The sequence below is a fragment of the Pipra filicauda genome, unplaced genomic scaffold (assembly GCF_003945595.2).
Source record: "Pipra filicauda isolate LSUMZ 115617 unplaced genomic scaffold, ASM394559v2 scaffold232_size1229904_pilon, whole genome shotgun sequence".
NCBI classification, from domain to species: Eukaryota; Metazoa; Chordata; class Aves; order Passeriformes; family Pipridae; genus Pipra; species Pipra filicauda.
In genome coordinates, this window is record NW_024104346.1 from 31,456 (window position 1) to 49,548 (window position 18,093).

The following is an 18,093-nucleotide window of genomic DNA, read 5'->3' on the forward strand; positions in this document are numbered from 1 at the left end:
CCCAAGGAGGGTCCCGTGGACAGAGGATGGTCCTGGTTTGGTGCTGAAGAACGAGACGAAGTCACAGAACCCAAACTTTGAGGGACGTTGTGACCAAAAAGTTAACTTTTGGCCCGATTAAGGGTGATTTCGGCATCAAAACACAGCCTGCATATGCTAATGAGGTTAATGAAGGACATGCTGTCACATACATGACTCTGCACCCTGTGAAGGAGGAGGAGGAGGTGGAGTAGCCAGGTGGGGTTGGCCTTTTCCCCCAGGGAACAAGGGACAGGAGGAGAGGGAACAGCCTCAAGTTGCACCAGGGGAGGCTCAGGTTGGACACCAGGAGGAATTTCTCCAAGGAAAGGAGAAGGTCAGGCCTTGGCAGGGGCTGCCCAGGGAGGTTTGGAGTGCCCAGCCCTGGAGGTGTCCCAGGAAGGGCTGGAGGTGGCACTGAGTGCTCTGGGCTGGGGGACAAGGCAGGGATGGGGCACAGGGGGGATCCATGGGCTGGGAGGGCTTTTCCAACCTTGATTATTGTGAGGGCAGAAATTCCACCTGGTTGGGAGGAAGATCCAAAAGGACTTGGAGACAGTGGGCAGGTGACTCTCCTGTCTGTCCTCCCAAGGGGGGACACCCCCTTGGCCAGGTTTTGAGCCCCCCAAACCCTCTGATCTCGGGACCAGCTGGAACAGAGGGGGGGATTTTCTGCCAAATTCCACACACAACCCAACCCCACTCCCATCACCTGAGCCCTCGTCCAACCCCTTGTCCAGGCAACCCTTAAATCCTGGGGCTTGTTTCACCACTCCAGGTGAAATATTTCCAGGGATTTGGGATGCTCCTTGCTGGGCTCTGGATCCCACAGACAGCAGGCACAGGATCTGACAAAAGCAATTTATTTTCTTTTCTGAAGCTTATTTTACATGCATTGACCGAAGCCAGTACAACAGGTAACAGCAGGGCTGGGGTTTGTCCACATTCCATCAGTTTTTCTGGAATAAAGAGGCCAAATTCAAGAATCTTTTGCCCTTAGAAAATACAATCATAATAAAAGGAATGTTTTTTTTGTTGTTTTCACATGGTTTTTTTTGTTGTTAATCACTCCTCCCCTACTCCTTGTATACAGACAATGCTCCAAAAGAGGAGGCAGGAGAGGAAAATCTAACACACACACACACACACACACACACACACACACACACACACACTCCCCCCAAACACCCCTAAAGCCCACTGAGATGGGAGGACCAAATCTAGCTCTATCCAGAGTAAAAAAAAAAAAAAAAATACAAACAGAACAGCAGGAATAGAGCTCTGACACAAACCAGGAGCAGTACCCTCAAATCTTACTAGAAATAAAAAAACATTTTACAGGTTGTTTGACGAGATGCTACAAATTCCTTTTGATCAGTTCTGTCTCAGTTCTCTGGGTTTGAACAAGCAGCTGCATACACTGAAATATTGGTTTAAAAATAAAAATATTGCATTCTTGTCAAGAGTCTGTTGGATATTCTCATACCCACCAGAGGAAGGTGTAAGAGTGCACTGGAGATGGCAGCCTACTATAGGCTTACTCCCAGGTGCAGGTAACACAGAGCAGGTGTGTTCAGCAGACCAGGCTGGTTTGGCAAATGTTGAGGTGGTTTGTGTTGGTTCCCACACGGAGAGGACTCGTGTCCCTGCTCAGTCCCCCGTCACCTGCGTGGCCTGGGCGTCCGAGCTCTGGTTGGTGGACTGGATGAACATGGGCTGGGTGATGTCCTGGCCTGCTGGCATTGTCACCTGCTGGATCTGGTACAGCTGCTGCAGACACAGCATTTGGGGAAAGGAACGACTGTCAGTGCTCGTCACACCCACACCACCTTTGGAGGGCTCTCAAAGCACCTCTCAGGTGGCCCAAAAAAACCAGACCCACGCCAGGAGCTACCACCAGAGATTTGCTGCTCAATCATTACAGAAGAATTCTGTGAATTCTGATGCCCAGACTGAGATCAGGCCAATCCTTCCCTGGGAGAGTGGGGAGGCCCTGGCACAGGCTGCCCAGAGAAGCTGTGGCTGCCCCAGCCCTGGAAGTGTCCAGGGCCAGCTTGGAGCAACCTGGGCTAGTGGGAGGTGTCCCTGCCCATGGCAGGGGGTGGCACTGGATGGTCTTCAAGGTCCCCCCCAACCCAAACCATTCCATGATTCCATGATACTTATGAAACAGGCAACACTTGATGTCAGACATCCTGAACTGGTTAAGACTAAAATGGGTCCCACACAGAGTGTGAAGGATTAATTAACTGGGAGCAAAGGCAGCAGAACACAGAGAATCCACATGAATTAAGACTGGCACAACATTCCCTTATCCTGTTCCAGCTCAGGCTTTGGGAGCAGCAGCAGTGCTTTCTGGGGAGGAGCTGATTTGCTGGAACATGCAGGTTTAGGACAGTGTTCCTGCCCCTTGGCCTCCAAGCTGCAGCACCAAGGAACCCCGAGCTCTTACCTGTCCATCTGTGAACTGGCTGAACTGCTGCTGCCCTTGCTGGACTTCTGTCTGCGTTATCTACAGGGACAGTAGAGCAGTTTGATCACTGACAGCCCCTCCCAGAGGGTCACAACCCCACTAACAATATTCTGCTGCTGCCTTTCGAGAGCTTTTTAGGCTCTTCCAAACTCCATCACCCCCCCACTGACTGCACGACACGGCTCGTGCTGCCGACCACGGCCAGGCTGGTGCTCAAGAACAGAGGACACGGGGGTTCAGTCCTTCCAAACCAAACACAACCACGTCCTCTCTGACTGTCCCGAGGAGAACGTGGCCTCCAGGAGCCCGAAAAGCAGCAGGAAGGCAGAGAGAAGAAACCCCTCAGCCTCAACAAGAACAGGAGAGACAACCCGCTGGCAGCACCGCCGGTCCTCGCGTTCCACCTTTCCTGAGAGGCTGCACAGCTCCTCCCTCGCCCAGGCAGAAGGAGCAGAAGTGAAGAGAAGGTTGATGAACCCAAAGTGTTACCTGCCAGCAGCTCAGAAGCAGCGTGAGCTTTGTCCAGAGACACACACACACACAGTTTGCATGCACCTTGCACGGGGCGGCCTCCTCGCTTTTGGTTTGTTTTTTTTAAACTCTGACAGAAGGAACAGGAAGGAAGAAAAAGGCAGGAATCCTGGCCCAAGAGTGGCTCAAATTCCCCTGGAGCTAGGGAACAACACTTTTAGCAGTTAGGTGAGCCCTGCTGTGGAGTGCATACCTGCTGTGCATTGGTTGCAAGCGTCTGGATCTGCCCCTGGACTACCTGGGTGCCTGACACGGGTTGGGCTAAGCGGATATACTGCAGCTGGCCAGCATTCAACTGAACCTGGAGACAAGTGGAGGGGGCAGGGAAAGAAAATTAAACAGATAACTGGGTAACCTCGACACACAACAAACTTGCCTGCTCGTTTCCACAACAGAAGCTGGAGCGATGGATGAACCCCCCCCCCCCGGGAGCCTCAGGTGATTTACAGTTCCCAGGAGGAACCGGCACAGAGCCCTGCCAAGGCAGGGACCCAGGGCACAGAGCTCCTGCACGTCCCTGAAGCACGACATTCCTCCTTTCTCCGGGATGGGAGTGGTCACTTAGGAGCTAAAACACGCTAATTGCTCCATTTCTCAGAGCTCTGAGGACACTCGAGTCGAGTTACTCCTTTGATGTCTCCTTTCACACAAAGAAAACTGTTACTGCACATGACACTCCTGTCATATCCTGCCAAAAATATTAAAGAATATATGGGATTTTTTTTTTTTTCACATAAATAAAGCAAGCAGAGATGACAAAACCCTTTGGAAGCTTTCAGTGCAACTCTCTGCCAACATTGTCAACCCCCACCTGGCAAAGGCTGAGCCTTTCTGGGTCAGTGTTCCACGTGTAAGATTCAAACCCAAATTCATTCCCTACAACCCTGATCTCACAAGGCTGGCTGGCTGTTTGGGGGGATATGAAGATAATGTTATCACAAGTGGTGATACAAACAGGTAACACTGTTAATTCACACCTGAGAGCAATAAAAAGGTCCCACTATGACTGTTATTCCTGCTGGATTTTTCATTCTGTGTTAATTTACCTCTACATTTAGATTCACTGTCTTAAGGTTAATTATATACAAAAAAATGTTTTGAGTTTCCTTCTCTTTAAGAAAGGGAAAAAGAGCATAGAGAACACTTTAAAAACTGCTGACTGATAAAGGTTCAAGTGCCTGGAACGTGGTCTTGGCATTCCCATAAATGCCATCGACTCCACCAGCTGTGTCTAAAAGCTCCAATATTATTTCCAGAGCAAATAAACTCCCCATGAGCAACATTTCAATAAAGAATTTGTTTCTGCACCGAGGTCTCCTGGGAGATCACGTTTTCCACGCTGGGGGCTTGGATTTTAACCCCACAGCTGGATGGGTGAAAGAGATTTGGGAAGAGTTCTTCCAAAAATGAGAGGAAGCTCCAAGGAATCTGCCCAAAGAGGTCTGGCCAAGACACAGATTGAATTAAACACAAAATTAACGTGGACAAACAAGTGGTTATCATTTAGTGGATGGACAAACTGAGACAAAATGGAAGGAAGTGTATTGAAAAATAGAAGTCACCTTTCCACAGGTAAGCTGTGCTCCTGGAGTAAATGGTACCAGGAGCAAATGGAAAACCAGCAGAGTCCATGAGGAAGGTTCTCCCAACCCTCCAGAGGCACTTCCAGTTTTATGAGAGAGTTTCAAATTTGGGTGATGAAAGATTCTTTGCTGAACCCTCACAGACCCCAGAGTGAAGAGGAACTATCAGAAGATGGCACTAACTATGCCAAGAGAGAGAAGAAATAAGGGGAAAATAAGAAAAGCACAGCAGGAAGAGCAGAACAGACTGGAGAGCAAGGACTGGAGTTGTGTGAAACCAAAGTGATTTCCAGGCTGGGGAAAAAAGCTCTCACATGTGGCTCCATGTTTGATTTTATTTCACTTGCTGGAAGCTCCTTCAGCACCAACTGTGGTTCTCTGACTGGTCGTGGTTAAGAAGAATCCTCCTAATTACAGTTAAAACAGGATCTCTGCTGGCCAGAGAACTGTGAGTTGGGACTGTTTCATCCAACGTTGCTCCAGTGTGGCTGTTCTGCAGCCTGACAGTTGTCAGAGCTCCAAGTGTTCCCAAAGATGCCACACTCTGGGCCTTGGAAGCTTCTGTCTCTCATCTGCAGCACAAGAAGCTTCTGAGGACCATTCACAGCTCCCTGTTCTTTTGTACTTCCAGGAAAGAGGGAGGTAGAAGCATGTTCTTGCTCCAAATCACACTCTAATTACTGAACCTCCAGCCTCAGCCTGAAAACACAGGAGGCACTTCCCACAGGATCCACCTCAAGAAGCTTTTGGCTTCCTCAGAGCTATTTCATAAAGAATTCCTTCTCCTAACAGAGGTCCAAGCCCCTTTTTGTAGTTACAGCAGCCACTGGAGACAACTGGGAACAAGTTTGAACTGTTCTACTGCTGCTGATCCAACATTCAGGGCTGGTGTAATAATGGATTCACTCAAGCTGGAGATCCCTTCGAGGAACAAGTCTCTGGGAGAGACTTTCAGAAGCAAATGAAGAAGAAAAGAGCGTCAAAGAGAATAATGGAAAATGCAGAGGAGAAAAAAAGCTTCTTGTAGTCAAACAGCCCTTTTGGCAACTCCTTTCTGACCAACACCTTAGGGCAGCAGGGACCAGCTGAAGACTTAAAGAGATGAAAAGAACTTTTAAGGTGGAAAAATCTGGCAAGTCCTCCGATGCAACCCCTTTTCCAGATGCTCTGGCACGGCCCCAGCGTTTGCCAGACGTGCAGAGGCAAGTTCAGCCAACCTTGAAAGGCAAAACCTGTGTGAAAAGCTCAGTTTTGCCACAGCTGTGGGGACACTTCACAACAGAAATCCAAGTGAAATGCTTGTCTCTGTCACTGGGGTGACCTCTGGGTTCTGTAAACACTGGTTTGCTTTTTTTCTGTAAGAGGTGTGAAATTTTCCAGATGGGAAGCAAAAAGACCCAGCTTTGTTGTGATTGTGAGTTACAGAGAGGGGGGGAAAAGGACTTTTTTTTGATCCCTGTGTTTCCCTAGGACATGTCAGGATGTTACTGCTGATGCTGGGTACCCAAAATCCCATTTTTAAGCCACGGCAGGTCTGTGCTGACGTGAAAGCCAGAAGATTTCTTCTGGTTCTGCAAAGCCAACCAGCTCTAAGCACTTGTAGAAATATTTCTTAGAACATCAAAGTTTATTAATAACTCCCAGATGGCACCTTTCCCACTGAGCCTGCCAGGTCATGACTTCAGATTGCAGAGGCAGAACCAAGTAAAGGCAAAAGAAGCGAATTCTGGTTTATTGAAACCAGGCTGTGGTAAAGAACTAAGCTTTGGCCAGGAAATATTGTATTTATTGCTTCCTAATCGTGACTATTTCCCTCAGGGGAAGGTGTTTGGGGTGGGCAATGAGTCCACACTGGATGGGTTGGATTTATATCCCCCTTCATGTCACACCTGGTTAGTTTTCCTCTCTTAAGTGCAGGAAACACACCACTCAATCCAAACTTCCTCTCCCAGTTAAAAAAGCAAACATAGCCAGCCTCATGCCAGAACACCAGCTCACAGTTTGCTCACAGGGCCCTTCCAAAACTCCTGGTGGCAAAATCTTACCGGGATCTGCTGGATCTCCCCCGTGTTGGTGATGATCTGCTGCATGACTTGCATGGTCTGCCCCGTCCCGCTCGGAGCCTGCTGGCTCTGGCCCTGGGGCTGGGCCTGCACTATCTGCACCTGCTGCCCCTCTCCCACCTGCATCGTCACCGGGGTGCTCTGCAAGAAAAACGGGGGTGAGGAGCCAGAAACGGGGCTGGAACAGCAGGGCTGGGACAGACAGAGAGTCCCCTGTCCCCACTGAGGCCTGGGGAGGCTGGAACCACACGGGGGGAAGTCAGGACATGAGGGTCTGAACTCCTGGGCACCACCAAAAACCACCTTTGGCCCACAGAAGCTGTGGCTGCCCCACTGAAGTGTCCAAGGCCAGGTTGGAGCAACCTGGGCTAGTGGGAGGTGTCCCTGCTCGTGGAACAAGATGAGCTTTAAGGTCCCTCCCAGGCAAACCCATTCATAGAATCAGAGAATCCCAGAATCAGCTGGGTTGGAAGGGACCTCCGAGATCATCCAGTCCAACCCTTGATCCAACCCCGCTGTGGTTCCCAGCCCATGGCACTGATGCCACATCCAGTCTCAGCTTAAAAACCTCCAGGGATGGAGAATCCCCCACTTCCCTGGGCAGCCCATTCCAATGGCTGAGCACCCTCTCTGCAAAGAAATTCTTCCTAATCTCCAACCTAACCCTCCCCTGGCACAGCTCAAGACCCAGCCCTCTTGTCTTGCTGATGGTTGCCTGGGAAAAGAGCCCAACCCCCCCCTGGCTCCCCCCTCCTGTCAGGGAGTTGCAGAGAGTGAGGAGGTCTCCCCTGAGCCTCCTCTTCTCCAGGCTCAACAGCCCCAGCTCCCTCAGCCTCTCCTCCCAGCACTTGTGCTCCAGTCCCTTCCCCAGCCTCGTTGCTCTCCTCTGGACCTGCTCCAGCCCCTCCATGTCCTTCCTGAGCTGAGGGCCCAGAACTGGACACAGCACTCCAGGGGTGGCCTCACCAGTGCTGAGTGCAGGGGAAGAATCACTTCCCTGGATCTGTTGGCCACCCTGTTCCATGATTTCCAGGCTGTTACTGACTGTTCTGAGCACTCCATCCCTCCCAGGGTTTCCCAGAGCTCCTGGCTCACCTGGCCTTGCTGAGGCTGGGCGATGATGATCTGTCCTGGCTGGATGGTGGTGGTGGACGTGGTGGTCTGCTGGCCCTGCTGCTGCCCCTGCACCTGCACTGCTGCAGGCTGCTGGGCCAGGGTGAAATAATACTGCACAGGCTCAGCTGGGGTCACTGCCTGGCGAACCTCCTCCTGCAGCACAGGGAAAACACCGGGAAGTGGGAACACAGCAGCATCCGAGCCCTCCCACCCCACAGCCCAGACATCCCCCCTGAACGTGCTCCATGGCAAAGGACATTTAACACCTTGCCTGGAACAGTTTAACTCAGTAAATCTGAAGTGATAAAGCCAAACAGGACCCTCATTTATTCAGCTGCATGGAAATCAAAGCCATTCCCAGCGAACTGTGGCTAATCATGGAGTCACCGTGAGAAGGAAATGAATAAAAAATCACCACAGCTGAAATCCATGCAATTCCTCACCAGGAAATTCCATCATCACCTGTTAGCTCAATACAGGAAGAACTGCAAATGCACCAGGGACTGCAACCAGGAAGATTTACAGAGCCCCCTGTGCCACCAAACCCCCTCCTCAGCTCCATGCCCCAGCACACACCTCAATCCAGCTCTGCTGTCAAACCCCTGGGAATAAAAGTCATGGATTTGATGTCAACTGCCGTGCCTTTAGTTAGTTATTTAAATCCAGCTTTTCCAGGCTGAGAACAGCTTCCTGCTGTGGGTTTCCCAGCTGATTCTGCTGGAGTGAAGAACCAAAGGCTGTGCTCTAACTCACTGCTGCTTTGTTTTATCTCAGGAGACAAAAATCACCGGTGACTCACAATATTTCAGGCAAAGAAGTGGATTTTCAGAGATTACAACAAGTGGTGAGTTGTTAACCCTCAGGAATCAGAATTCCTGAGCTCCCCAGAGCAGCTGGATGTGGCCCCTGAGGGAAGATGCAGCTCCCAGATGTTCACTCCATGGCAGAAGGCGTAAACAATCCTCTCCCAGCCACCTCGAGTTCACAGCTGAGAGTGTAGGATGTTTACACGTGCTACAACATGGCACAGTCCCACTTCCACCAGCCTGCTGGACAACCCTGCTTTAGCTGAGCCTTGCTCCTGGATTCCCTTCAGCAGATCCAACTGGGCAGGAAAAGGAAAATTCCCATTAAACGAGAGCAGTGGATGATGTCCAGGTGGGCACTGGGCTCCAGTGGAGAGCCTGTTCACTCAGATGCTGGTTTTTCAGAGGGAGAGCAACTCAAGGTTTATTCCTGGGAGATTTTTCACCAGAAAATCACCCCCCCAAAGATTCAACTGATCCCAGCTGGCTGGGAACAGGAACAACTTTCTCAGCCTGGCTCTCAGCAGTGTGATCTGTGGTGTTGCAAACCACCACAACCAAACCCAGCACTTCCTGCTCCTGCAGTTCACTCCTCCTCACTTCATTAATTCCTCTGAGGGAGGGATTAATACCAAATTCAAATAAATTTTCACCAGGGCATGTCTCCAGTGAACCACAAAACCACATGCACTCAGGAGCTGGGGCAGTTCTAAGCCCAGTCCTTAGGCAGGTTATTTCTGGAGTGCTCCAATCCTCAATTCCTGGCTGAATCCTGAAATAATTATGGCAACTGAGTACTTCTCTAAGTATCTACTCCAGGTTCAGTTGCATTTGCCACAGGCAGGAGTGGTTTTAAATCCAAACCTGCTTGAACTACGCTCTGTCCCATCGTTTTCTATCTCTTATTTTCCAGCCAGAGCTGGAGTTCCCAGACCAACACAACATCAGGGTTCCCCCTCCCAGCTCTTCCACAGAACCAACACTGACTTGTCAAACAGCCTTTTCTGTGGTAGAGATAAAACACAGGTTGTACCCCCAGCCAAAAAAAAAGCACAGGAAGATTTCTTCTTTAGAAGGAATCTAAAAACTTCTAAAACCAGCAAAGTGAGTGAGGCACCTCAAGGAGCAAGAAGTGAATTTATAATGCCAGGATGAACCTGTCAATTATTTCAGCTTAAAAAGCACCTTCAGGTTGCCTTCCCCCACTAAACAAAGCATCAAGAGCAGCTGTAGAGGCTGCTTTGCCTTTTATTTCATACCAAACTGAGGAGTTTTGGATAAATCAGCAGAATGCACTTCCCAGCACACCTGGAATGAAGCCTTGGGGTGCTGCTGATTTTAACCTGAAGCAGCAGGACGGGCTCTCCTGCACATTTGTGACGTGGAAAGGTGGTTTTCCTTATTTACCAGACACTCATCCTGCTTCTGGAAAGCAGAAAGTGAGGTTAAACTCAACTTTTCAGGGCCCCATCCCAAAGGCTGAGGTGTGAATTCCCTTCCTCTGCCCATCACTTCAGCAGCACCACGAGGACTTCAAGGGGGAAGGGAAAAGAGCAGCCTCCAAAATCCAGGTGCACAGTGGAAATGCTGCTCTCTACACCCTGAGCAGACACAATTCTGCACATTATCCAAGATTTATGTTGGAATACAAAAAAACCCAGACATGCCAAAGACAAACTTCCAAGTCAAACCCTCGCCAGAGGATGTTTCACGTCACACCAAACTCCCCAGGGAGGCTCTTTTAAGGACCACCTTGGATTTTTTCGAAGCACAACACACTGCAAACCTTCAGAACTATCAGAAAAGCAGCTGAAGGGAGCTGTTATAACTTTTTTTGTTACATTTTTTTAATTGCTGGACGATGCTTCCAGGAGCTGCTGACCGAGGAGCAGCATCATCCAAACGGAGCTGGTTCCCTGCAAGAGGTGCCCTGATGGTATTCCCAGACTTTTTAATCGGGAAAAGGGATGAGCCCTCACTGAAGTGGCCCCCAGCCCTCGTGCTGAGCTGAGAGCAGCAGCCTGCTGCTGTAAACATCCGACTGAAAGCTCCTTCCAGCACCTTCCAGCTTCCAGTCAAGGATGTTTACAGGAGCACTGGCTGCCCCAAAGGATGCAGGAGGGGGATTTCCAAGCCAGCAAACCTGCTTCTCCCTTTACAAGGCAAAGGATGCAACTCCAAACATTAATTTTTTCACATTTGGTATCAGAACTATTCAGTGGTTTGTTGGTGTTAAGTAACCCCCCCAAAGTCAGGCTTCTGTAAATCTCCACTCAGGCTCAATTTCCATAAAAAAACAATTTAAGAACCAGAAAACTACAGGAAATAAACAGGTAAAAAAGAGAGGCATAAACCTCTGATTCTGTACTGCTCTGTTTTAGCCAGAGACTGAAATCACAGCAGGGAAAGGACAAGAACTGGCTCATTTTCATGTCTCACCTGTCGCTTCGGAGGCTTCAGCTCATCCCTTGGAACGATGTCGATCAGGAAATCAAACTGATCAAACTTTGTGATTGCCATGGCAATGTCATTCCTCTGCAACAACAAGGAGAAAACATTCCTCAGCCTCAGGAGTCTCTTCTGTCACTGGACAAATGAAGTTAGAGCTGTTTATACCTGAGTCAAGGGGGAATGTCTTCTCCCAGGTCCCAGGTTTTGGTAGCAACACCACTTTCTTGTGCTGAGCAAAGCCTCCAAAATGTGAAATAAGGGGCTCTTGCAGTCATTTATTCACCCACCAGATCAGGCTTCCCATCACACAGGGCTCATGGCAACCACCACAAGCCTTTTGGGGGAATTCTTCTAAAAATGACTTAAAAATCCCAAATACATCTGCGAAAAAGCTTTGCAGAAAGATAACTATCCCTGCATTCCCTGTATTCCTAATCAATATAGGTACAACCTGCAAAACAGCTTTGAAGATGGCTATCCCTGTATTCCCTGTATTCCTAATCAATACAGGCACAATCTGACAGCTGTAGATTAGTATTTTGGTTTGTTTTTTTTCTAAATTAAATGAAATAAAAAAGCCTTTCCAGCCGCCCAGTTACACTGCACACCGTGCTTTGTAGTGGCAAACACAAGTACTCAAGTTCCTGTGTCCAAAACATGGAAACAAAGGGGTTTGGGGAGCAGATTTTGGAGCAGCTGGAGCAGGAGCAGCTCCTTTACCTGCAGAGTCCTGCGTTTGTTGTCCTCGGTGTGGATCCAGGCTCGCAGGGTGAGCTCTGTTATAAAGATCTGAGCAGCCTTGGCAAACAGCACAGGGGCCTCTGCACTGATCATCTGCAAGGAAAATACAGTTTATTTAAGGCTTCCCATCAGTGTCCTAACACTGCAAAGAGGAACTTCAGCATGTTGATAAAGATCTAAAAAATCCGAGCGTTGGACGTGGATTTGGGGGAGTTTTCCCATCCGTGGGTCTGACAGGGCAGAGTTCCCAGAATTCCCAGGGTTTGGCATCTCAAACTGGGCTGGAAAAGCTGCTTCCTCCGGGCCCAGTCAGATGGCAGGTCCAGTTTAAAAACCTGGCTCTTATTTGACACCGACAATTGTAAATTAGCAGTGATAATTTATAATTAACGTATCGATTATAGTTGACGCACTGAAATCATTTGAAATGGCAAAGCAGGTTTGGGGGCCCTGAGGAAAGGCTTGGCCTCCCCAAATTCCTTTTCCTTAAAGAGCATTTAGGATTTTTTACTTAAATTAATTTTCCTCAAATTAAGCAGTTTCATTATTAAGCTACAGCTTTTTAATGTTATTAAATAACATTCCGGGCAGGCCAGAGACTTTCCCTGCCCTAAAAATCTCACCTTCCCTTTTATCATCAAAAGTTTGGCACTTGTTTAGTTCAGACACTGAGCTGGGCCCTGGGAGGCCTGGGGTCATCCTTTTCCAGGGATTATGAGAAGCTCCCTTGCACAGGAACACAACACCCACTTTTCAGGATCTCCTTGAAGTGTTAAAGGTTGTCCTGACAGTTTAACACTGAGAAAACCAAGAAGAAAGCACAATCCATTCCTTTTTTTTCTCTTAGGAATTAAGTGATAGTTTTCCAGCTAAAAAAACCAGGGAATGATGGAGCAGCACAAGATGCAGGTGACTTCTTTTTCCTTCCTTTTTTGTCAGGGAGTTTTCATTCAGCCAATTCCTGTGTCATGGCCAGGGCTCAGCTCAAATATTGGTATCAAACTAAGCTTACCCACCTCAATTATTGCTGATTTTTCCATAAAAACTGACACAGGCAGTCCACTGAACACCCTAAAGCTTTGTGAAATTTGTGGTATTTACCACAAGAAAACAGAACTGCAAAAAAGCCTCCACCAAAACCCCAGATGGTTTTGCTTTCCCAGCTTTAATTATCCAAGGCTAGGTAAAAAAAACCCTTTAAAAATCATAATAATGCTGATAAGAATAATGAATTTCAAAGAATTACAGCTACAATATCCATCAAAAGGGTCAGGAATATTTTAGGGGAAAACAGCCCTGAGTGTACCTTCACATCTTCATCCAGTTTCATGATCTTCTTGATGCGAGCCAAGGGCAGCTCCTGAACCCTGAAGTCTTTCTGCAGAGAGAGATTCACGTTTGAGAGACTCTTAACTGACATTTCACTGAAAATAAAGGTAAAAAAAAATGCTAAAACCAGTCTGCATTGCCTAGAATTACACTGGGTAAAATCAATTTGTTTTCTTCCAGGTGTGGCAGCTTCTCCTCGGGGCTGAGAACTCTCCTGTCTGTGTTTTACATTGATTTAATTCCACTCCAACCTTCTGGTAGGTGCTTGGATTTCCTATTTCACCCCCAAGCTGAAGTGGTTCTGCACAACAGAATGTTTCTAATATAATATCACCCCTTCCTCCACCTATTTATATTTGAAGGAACAAATCCAGTGAAGTTTCCTGGGCCCCACAAAACACTGGAATTCCCAAAAAGTCACGAGAGAAAATGAAACCAAATAAGAGCTGGATGAAAACTTTGCTTTGTTTGTACTTCCCTGCTGCCCAATCCTAATTTTGGGGTTAAAAACCTTGCAAGAACCTTGTTCAAAATGATCTCTTATTTTTTTTTAGGTGGATTTCTCCCTATTTTCCAGGAAATAATGGTGGTTTAAGAGCCAAACTTTGCATGAGGGGAGGTGTTCCTTGGTCAGGCAAACCACTGAGCTTCACTGGAGCTTCTCCCATTCCTGAAGGATAAAAAGTGGAATTAAAATAAATCAATCAATCCCATGTGTTGCTGCCAGGAACCTCTTAAAAAGGGAGAAAGGCTGAGGTTACATCCCACTGCATCAGGAATGCAGAATTCCTGCTCACAAAGGGCTTCTAAAAAACAACAAAAAAAATCATCTTCTTAACAAAAATGTCACAGAAAAAATAATAGGAAAGTCATTTCTCCAGGGAAAAAGCACTGCAGGACGTGTTGGGGAAACAAAAGGGGGGAAAAATGCTGAAAATGCTGTTTTCCAGTCTAAATTTCTCTTCTAAATTTCTTTCTGGTGAAGAAAAATATGGATGTTGTGCCTGGCCCAGGCAGGACTCCAGCAGGGGCATTTTATTTAATTCATATATAACATTTTTATGTATATTTAGATACATTATTTTCTGTGTGTATATATATTAAAAAAAAGCTTTCTGTGCCTCATTCTGCAGAGAAAGCTGAATGTGGTGCTCCTGCAACGTGCTGAAAATCAGGATTAATTTGGGGTGGGGGTGTCCTTGCAAGGAGTGCTCAGGGCTGTCCCATCCTGATGAGGAAAGTGGCATTTTGGAAGGATTTTGGAAGGATTTTGGGGCAATAAGAAGGTTGGGACCTGCTCTTGGAACACACAACACACTCAGGGTGGCCTTTGCAACCAGCACACAAACAAGTTAAGGGGTTGCTAAGACGTGGAAAAACATCTCAAAGGGTTTTTCTGAGTGGGGTTTTTATTGTTTTGGGTTTTTTTCCTGTTTTTTTTTTCCTTTCCTTAAGCTCTTTCCTTTTTAAAGGGCCTCGTGAGCTTTGACTGAGACTAAAGGGAAGGTGAGGAGAAAACTTCTGATTTGTGACACTTGTAACAGCTTTAATATCAATTTGTGTGAACGGGCAAACCTCTGAATTTTTCCTTCACTAGAAAGAAATTTAGGACAGAAATTTGGAGCAGAAAACACCATTTTCAGCATTTTTTTCCCCCCTCTTTTGTTTCCCTAACACATCCTGCTGGGGAGAGATGACTGTGCCCAGGTACAACACCATTAAAATCTTTATAGATTTCGAGAGAGAGTGGGAGAAATTGTAAAAACTAAAGCTCTTTTATTCCTTTAAGGCCACGACACATAAATCAAAAGGGACAGGAGGGGAAGGGAAGCCCGAGCAGGACTGGCCCCCACCCAGCAGGACAAGCCTCAGACACCAATTCCTCCTCTTTTCTTTTCTCCAAATTAGGGCTGGATGTCTCCACAGGCCTCCTGTAAGTCCCTGTGCAGCTGAAATGTTAAGCTCAGCCTAAGCCTGGTTTTTATTTCCCCAAGGCTGGGCTCCACTCCTTCCCATCCCCTCCAAACTGCCTTGGGGATTTCCCCTGAATTTCAGCTCAAAAGCACAAAACCAGCCCCAAAAAGCAGGTGCCCAACAGCTTTCACCCCCTGCCAGTTCACTGGCACCCACATCCACTCAACAATACCCACAATAAATTCCAGGATTTCATTAAGGGGCACAGCACTGGAATGTTTTCCCGTGATCCCTTTTTTCTCCCCCCTGACTCCACTGCCCTCAGTTAACATCCCCAATGAATTCCTAACTTGCAGTGCAATAAATAGATCCTAGGACAGTTAAAAATTAAGCTGCCCATGCTTGATAAGCTGCATAATAAACCCCTTTCATGTGGAGATGAAGCCAAACTCCAGCTCCTGAACACAAGAATTCACTGTGCTGAAAGAGGAAAGTAATTAATTCTGGTTATGCATACAAATTTCTACATCTGTTTCTTTAATCAACTATCTGCACACAGGCTGAAAAAAAAGCAGCTTATCTTCAGACTAGTGGATTGGGGAGGGGGTTTTACTTTGAAGAGCCTGTCTTGGACTGGAGTTCTTTTGTTTTCAGGCCCAGGAGAGTGATTTCGGGCCCGCTGGATCACAGGAATGTATCAATCTCCCTTGAAAAGTCATTTTTATTATATGCCCTTGTTCCCACATCTCTTCTGGGGATGGAAAAAAATAGAAGCTACTTAGTCCAGTTCTTATTCTCAGCCTATACAGGATTTTTTTTTTTTCTTAATCGAGCATCTTTAAATTAATAAAGCACCTGATAACCACACACTTGGCATTCAAGATTCTCAGCATTTCAAGCTTGTCAAAGGAGATGGTTCTGGAATAGGGCAGACAAGTCTAAAGCCAAAAATCCACTCACAAAATTGGAATTCAAAGGTAAATTATGGAGGGGGGGAGAAGTTGGATTTTGAACAGTGAACTCCCCAGGGCCTGTCCTTGGGTGTGGCCAAGGGATGCCTGACATGCTGCTCACACATTTCTAGTCCAGGATGTGAACAGGAACATCATGGGAGGTGTATCCTCAAATCCCCCCTGCCAGCTAAAACAGCCTCTGGCAGCTCCACTTCTACCTGGGGCTATTTTAGAATCCCTTCTCTTTTCCCTCACAAGCAGAATTCCCCCTGGGATTCTCCAGGGCACAGCCACAGCCATCACTGAGCCTGTTCAACCAACCTTTCGATCACTTTGTCTTCTCGTTCAGCCCAGAAGGAGCTGAAGGTTTGACTGCTGATGCCCACAGAGGCTGTGACTCCCCATCCCTGCAAGTGTCCAAGGCCACGTTGGACTTGGTTTGGAGCAACCTGGGATGGTGGAAGGTGTCCCTTTAAGGTCCCTTCCAACCCAACCCATGCCACGATGCTGTTGGTATCTCCATTTTTGGGGGATTTGGAGCCCACAGCCCCTCCTGGGTGATGATTTATCAGCTCCTAAGGCCCCCTTGTCCAGTGTAAACAGTTTTACAGGATCCCAGAGCAGCAGGACTTATGTCCAAGCTGAGGTTTATTTTGCTCCCAGACCCTTTTCCCTGCCAGTTGTCCAGGACTTCCCAGTCCTGGGGCCACTCACCACGGTGAGGTTCCTGATCTCCTCCATCACCCGAGGCCAGAAGGACTGCAGGCTCTGCTGGGCATCGCTGTTCCCAGCTGTGCCAAACCCCCCATCCGTGGACATCCTGGGACCTGGGAGAGACAAAACCAGGAGTGAGCAACGAGGGAGGGCAGGAGGCAAAGGATCCCACCCACAGGACAAAGGGGAATGGCTTCACCTTGCCAGGGAGCAGGGTCAGACGGGATATTGGGAAGCAATTCCTCCCTGGGAGGGGGAGGAGGCCCTGGCACAGGTTGCCCAGGGAAGCTGTGGCTGGTCCATCCCTGGAAGTGCCCAAGGATGGGGCTCTGAGCAACCTGGGATAGCAGAAAGTGTCCCTGCCCATGGAAGGGGTTGGAACAAGATGATCTTCAAAGGTCTTTGGGTTCCAACCCAAATTGTTCTACGATTCTGTGATTCCAAGCCCCAGGAATTCAGTAAAAAGGGCCAGCCTGGCTAATCCCTCTGGAAAACTGTCAAAATAAGCTATGACAGAACCAATGATTTGGGTTTTTTTCAATTTTAATTTATTTTTCCAAAGACTGAAAAAGAACATTTAAGAAGTGTAACAGACGGTCGCTTCCGTGCCTGTCTGAAAGTGTCACTTTTGGGGGCTTTACACCAGTTTTAAAAATCCCTCTTTTCCTCAGGTATAATCAACAGGAGAAATGAACACTCTGCACAGTGTGGAATAATATCCAAAGCACAAAGATTTTAACATTCAAATCTTTTAATTGGAACCAAAGCCAAGGCACGGGGCTTTCTGCAACTGCAGGGTGTTCCGAGCGTGCTCATTATTCCATTTATCCCCGAGGAAGTCTGGGCATTCATCAAGATTTGCATCCCTGCAAACAGCTTGATTTGCAGGGTGCACCAGCAGTGAACAAGGAGAAAACAAAGGGATAATAACTGGGATCAGACTCTCCCTCCATCCAGGCTGGGATGGTCGGTGGTGGGGACATGGGGCTCAGGTGACCCAGTGACACTCTGCAGGGGTGGGTCAAGTTCCAGCTGACACAATTCCTTCCTCCCCAGGAATTCCTAGATCAAGCTGTGCCTTTTTGACGAGGAACTCTTAAACCAGCTCCAGTTAACATCAACATCAAGGCAGACACACAGCACGGGAATCCCTTGGAACGCCAAGGCCAGCTCTGCTGGCTGTGTCTGGGTGACAGCAGCACGTGGCTCCGGCAGCATTCCCAATGGGATGGCAGCCTGGAAGGACGGGGGACAGGTGCCAAAAGCACAGGGCCTGCTGAGACACATCCCAAGAGGATGGGACTCGGTGATTCCCAGGCACTGAGAGCAGCTTGGGAACACCAGGAGAGCCCCCAGGGTCACCCAGAGCAGCTCAGGAATGACACACAGAGCCCCTGGACA

General features: G+C 48.1%; 1 protein-coding gene across 7 annotated transcripts in view; it reads right to left on the minus strand.

Annotated features, from left to right (window-relative positions):
• Nucleotides 1-865: 865 nt before the first annotated feature.
• Nucleotides 866-18,093, minus strand: part of NFYC (nuclear transcription factor Y subunit gamma) — a 31,690-nt gene continuing 14,462 nt past the window's right edge. For 6 of the 7 annotated variants that reach the window (XM_039381578.1, XM_027743222.2, XM_039381581.1 and 3 more), the window contains 9 exons: nucleotides 16,693-16,805; nucleotides 13,089-13,160; nucleotides 11,762-11,875; nucleotides 11,030-11,125; nucleotides 7,764-7,937; nucleotides 6,651-6,809; nucleotides 3,216-3,323; nucleotides 2,471-2,530; nucleotides 866-1,788 (listed from right to left, as the gene is read on the minus strand). In XM_039381578.1, the coding sequence (XP_039237512.1) occupies nucleotides 1,669-1,788; nucleotides 2,471-2,530; nucleotides 3,216-3,323; nucleotides 6,651-6,809; nucleotides 7,764-7,937; nucleotides 11,030-11,125; nucleotides 11,762-11,875; nucleotides 13,089-13,160; nucleotides 16,693-16,797 (1,008 nt within the window). In that variant the 5' untranslated portion in view covers nucleotides 16,798-16,805 and the 3' untranslated portion in view covers nucleotides 866-1,668. The remainder of the gene's footprint in view (nucleotides 1,789-2,470; nucleotides 2,531-3,215; nucleotides 3,324-6,650; nucleotides 6,810-7,763; nucleotides 7,938-11,029; nucleotides 11,126-11,761; nucleotides 11,876-13,088; nucleotides 13,161-16,692; nucleotides 16,806-18,093) is intronic. The other variant, XM_027743223.2, reaches the window with a different exon arrangement.